A 5,437-nucleotide genomic window follows, 5' to 3' on the forward strand; every position below is an offset into this window, starting at 1 on the left:
CATTTCAGCCAGATCTTTAGGCTTGAGAGAAACCTTGGTGTTGATGTTTCTCCGGGTCGTAAAGCATCGCTCTTCATCTATTGGATGTCTGCCCGCGGTTGGACTTAGTGTCACCTCTCTTTCTTTGTTGCCGGCTTGTTCTAGCTGTGGTAGAGTAGGCGTTCCGCTTACATAGTCCCTTTTACGGAGTAGTTCAGCATGGTTTCGCAGACGTTGCTGGTATATCATCATTATTGCTTTGTTATTATTTGTACAAGAAATATGTAACCCGCTGCAAAGAACACGGCCCGGTAAAACGAGAAGAATTAAGAAAAATTCAGAATGTCAATTCCCATTAATACGTGAATTTTCCTTTGCCGAAAGCTCCACCAAAGAGTAGAAAAAAGAGTAAAATCTATTCTTTTTAATCGACTTAGATAAATGTAATGGAAGCGTATGGAGAGGGGTTAAAAAATGGAGGAATACAAAAGAGATAATAGAAAGACAGAAAATAATGTCACTTTGAAGACGAAAAACCTAGTCCTTTTAATCGATAAGTTATAAATATAAAATAATTATGTTAATAAAAATAATTTGTAGTATTGTCAAAGAATTTTTTATAATTCTGTTCGAAGATAAATTAATTTTGTTTACCTTACACGACATTATAAAATGAATTTATTATTACTTATTATATTATCAAATCTATAATTTGTTGAAACAATATAAAATATAAATCAAATTATCCCACCGATAGGACAGCCAAAAAATTGAAACTGCCCAATCTATATTCCACAAAAACGAATAGAAACGATACATGTGCACACATTTTGTAAACAGATTAGAAGGAATTAAAATAATCAAAAATAAAATATGTAAGTATGGAATTAAAACTAATCTTAACAAAAAAAATTAAAATTTCCAAACTTTGGTTGTACACAGAGGAATAAAAACTATGTAAGTGCACATTTTTTGTAGACATATTAGAGAGAATTGAATAAGTCGAAAATACAGCGTGTAAGTAAGGAATTTAAAATACCTATGAGAGGTGTGCCTGCTGATCGGATTAAGATGAATGAAAAAAGTGGAGAATATATTCTCCTGCATGGAATACAACACAAGTGTAAATCGTTAAGGCGATAAAAAAGAATTGGTTTCGGAGATAAACCTATTCATTCTATGGCCACTTCTCCCGATGGAAAATTGGTACATTCAACAAAATAAATAAATGCTTACTCTTTCGTTTAAATCTGAAAATATTATTTTTTCTCTATTCTTCTCTTCTTACCGGGGGGTATGTGGAACCCTTGCAGAGGTTTAAAAAAACATTATTAACACTAATTTTTCCTTTGCATTATTTAAAACTAGAATTTCACAAAAATTAATTATTGTTGAAACATAAGTTTTAAAATAAATATTGCATGGTTTAAGGTTAGAAATCTCCAACTTCTGTTTACACAAAAATGCCATAAAACAATGGTATGTATTATGATCCATCGCTTACTTGTATTAGGAAAATAACTATTAACACTATTTTGATAAATAAATAAAAAATTAATGACGTTAAAGTGATCTTGACAACAAAATATAACCGAAATCAGAGACGTCCCTACCGATTGAAATCTCTGAGTATTCTCCAGCGAAATAGCCTGGCCCATTTGAGTCTATAAGCAAAGTCGATTTGAATGATTTAGTCTCTGAGATAGTCTGAGAAATTTGGGTCCTTTTAGTGGTCCTTTTAAGAGTGTTGCGACGGTAATATAATGTTCCTTTTGTATTCGCACGTACCGGGCGCGCAGAGTTATTTACAGTAGTTGGCCGTCGCTAACCCGACTCTCCCTTTTTAAATTTCTTTTCAAATTATTAACACTTTTTTTTAATTGATGAATTTTCTCATTATACTTATTTATAATTATAACTTATACACAATTTTCTAGTTGAATTCAAAATTTTTGTCTTTTTGGCGTATCTCATTCCATTTACAAGAAACGTCGTATTAATTTCAATTTTAAGCATTTAACAAAAAAGTTAGATATCTGAAATCATCGAAACCCGCAGATTCCGAATTATTATGTTTTAGACTGTTAACTATGAAATTTGAACAATCTACTTCTAAATTTTAATCCGAAAGCTTAACAAAAGACCCTCGAGTGTCGGCTACTCTATTGATATAGCATTTCTGCTTGTTATTTATGATCGAATTCTCATTTCAATTTCAGCCTCTCGGCTTGTTATTTATGATCGCATTTCTATTTCAATTTCGGAAAGGACATCTAAAAGCTTTTAACACTTTTAAAAGAGCTACCTGGGCCTTTAAATATATCTACCTGAGTACCTGCGAAAAATTTCTCTGAGCTTCTCTGACCCTACAGAATCTTTAGAATATACTCAGAGATTTCTATCGGTAGGGTACCGAAATCTAAAAAAAATGAAACTTATTTTTTTCATTGATCGTTAATATCATGACTAACAGTTGAAAGTATTTCTTTGTCTAGCTGTAATTCTAATTTGTTGCAGTTAAATTATGTCATAACAAAATTTTAATTCGTTTCATTTTCATTATACTTTGACGTGGTTTAGATCGTTGCGCCACTATGTCAAATGCGTATTTTAATTGGTTGCATTAAAACTATACTGTGACATAATTGTAATTCCTTGCAGTAAAATTATGTCACAACATAATTTTAATTCGTTTCATTTTTATTTTACTTTGACACGGTTTTTCCTCGCTGCTCCATTATGCCGAATGCTAAAATTAAGTCATTGCATTAAAATCATAAAGTGACATAATTTTAATTCGTTCAACTGCGTTAAAGTATAATGAAAATGAAATGAATTAAAATTATGTTGCGACATAATTTTATTGTAACAAATTAATATTATTTTACTGCATAATTTTAATTCAAAGAAATAAAATTATGACACAGCATAATTATAATAGCTCGTTGCATAAAAAATATGGTCAGACATAATTTTAATGCAACATAATTTTAATACAACGAATTGAAATTACCATTTGACATAGTGGAACAAAGAGGTAAAACCATGTCAAATATAATAAAGACGAAACGAATTAAAATTAGCATTTGACGTAGTGAAACAACGAGGTAAACCCAAAAGGAAACGAATTAAAATTATGTCAAAGCATAATTTTAATGCAACGAATTAAAATGTCACAGCATAATTCGAAAAAATTGTAAAGTACTTCAAATTTGTTAGCTAAAAAAAAGAAACAAGGAATTATTTTTATGTTGTTAATATAATTTTAATCCGTTCCATTATTATTATGCTGAAACATAATTTAAATTCATTTTTATTGTATTCATTAATACGACACTACATTTTCTTGAGCTATTTAAAAAGTAAAACGGCTTGCCACATGAAATGACCTCGTTTAGAATATATAATATAATTTTAATATTGTTTTACCCATTTGGATCATTTTAATCGAACTAAGACAGTTATAAACGTTCATTTTTCTTTACTTAAAATAATAAACCGTTTAAGGACATTGCAGAAGAAAAAATTTATAAAAAGTTATTGGGCCCTACAATTTATCAGCAAATTTCTAGTAATTCATGCGCTACAATATTATTTTTGTAATTCTCAAATAAAATTTTTAAAGTTCCAGAGACTTATTTCTAAATGTGAATCTTTGAAAAAGATAATGTCAACTTTTTCAAACCGCTTATAATTGAAAATTATCAAGGAAGGTATGGGTGGTACCGGCCACTTAAGTTTAAGAATAGTCTCGAGCAGCTGCAGAGGCAACGTCGTAATAACTATGAAAATACGTGAAATTAATCAATGAAAATGACAGATCACAAAAGTTAATTTATATATGTATCAAATACAAAAACAAATGTAAAATTTTATTTAACTTTGAAAACATTTGATGATCCTGATCATTTGGTAACGCGAAATTTAGTTGCAAAATGACTAACTTAAATATTTAGATTCTCCGAAAAATAATACACAATTTTCTTCATATTAATACGTTATTTCTGATATTGTGTAATTTGATGTCTCCGACATTCCTGTCGAAATACGGAGTCAATTGACAAAGAGGTTGCAAAGTTTCATATATTCTTAAATTATTCTGTTTACAAAGTGAACAAAAGAAAACAGTTGTCCATAATTTAGCATTTAACAGTATAAAAATACACAAAAATGTCTTGCTAATTAAAAAGAAATTTATGTAAACGTTGAAAGCTCTACACATTTTAGAAAAATGATTAAATCTGAAAAGTGCGCAGAACAGACTTTCCAAATTCCTTAATTCGCCCAAAAATAAATGTGCATACGCCTTTTCTTACGAGTTGATATATCTTGACGAAAATCAATAAACAAATTTAATTACAAAAACAAGAAGACAAATAATCGCCAACTGTTTGCAACGCTCTAAAAACCTTATAGTATACATCTATGACTTAGTTAATTATATCTACGCTTAACGTAGATATTAACAACGTTGGATACGACATAAAAATAAGGTTATAACAACGTTTACAACTTCTAAACGTATTTTTCTGCATTTCGTACTCAACTTACTTTTTTCTTCCATTCTTCAAATAGTTCTGAATGTTTGACAGTCCCCATTTTCACGCTTTGAAACAAATTGCAGCTAATATTATTATATTGATGATCTGGCCTAATATCAGCCTTTAGGGGCTTGAGTCTTCAGTCTTTCTCTTGAAACGCATCCAACCAGGTGAAACCTGTCAAGTTAAACTGTCAAAGTGATATGCATATGTAGACATCCATGCATGCACGTAAGTATGACTCACAAAAAAATAATAACACGGTATGCCCACTCCGATGTATTTACAGTGGTATTGTGGCATGATCCAACAAAGCAAGGTCCTGCCAGGCGCAAGTAAAAAAAAGTCAACCAATCAGATTCGGCACCCTAGGTAAAGTAAGTGAAACGAGCGCGAAATTCGAAATGTGTAGTTTATGAGAACAAAAGAAGGAGCATATTTTATTCATTAGAAGAATATAATTGATATGTTCTACATGAAGTTTTATGTTTTACTATTCCCATTTTCATCGAAAACAATTTTTTATAGTCATTTTTAAATTTAATTTAATTTTAAATTGATAATTAATATCCTTTATGAAAATTGAACAACTTTAAATCCAAATTTATTGGTTCTACCTTACATTTGATCTTTTTTGATGAAAATTTATTGTACGTTAAGTTTACAGAAGATGGAGAATTTCTTTAGAAAGTCAAATATTTGGTTGACATTTTATGTATTTTGTAAAAAGTTTTTGTTTCTCGGTGAGAAAAAGTAACCTTTTCGACAAAAAATAAATTTTAGATGATTTAGTCTTCTATTTCTGTCTCGATCCCCCTGTGAATGAAATGTAAGAAATTGGCGAATTTAATGTTTCGCGTGATTCTTCATTTCATGCATGAGTCGATTTTGAGTTTATGTTTTTCAGGTGTATATAA

The 5,437-nt window shown here is 29.9% G+C and overlaps 1 protein-coding gene across 1 annotated transcript in view; it reads right to left on the bottom strand.

Moving 5' to 3' along the window:
• Positions 1 to 4,578, bottom strand: part of LOC117172553 (toll-interacting protein-like) — a 40,330-nt gene extending 35,752 nt beyond the window's left edge. The window contains exon 1 of the mRNA XM_033360609.1: positions 4,531 to 4,578. Within this exon, the coding sequence (XP_033216500.1) occupies positions 4,531 to 4,578 (48 nt within the window). The remainder of the gene's footprint in view (positions 1 to 4,530) is intronic.
• Positions 4,579 to 5,437: the final 859 nt, after the last annotated feature.

Source organism: Belonocnema kinseyi, chromosome 5 (genome assembly GCF_010883055.1).
Source record: "Belonocnema kinseyi isolate 2016_QV_RU_SX_M_011 chromosome 5, B_treatae_v1, whole genome shotgun sequence".
Taxonomy (NCBI): domain Eukaryota; kingdom Metazoa; phylum Arthropoda; class Insecta; order Hymenoptera; family Cynipidae; genus Belonocnema; species Belonocnema kinseyi.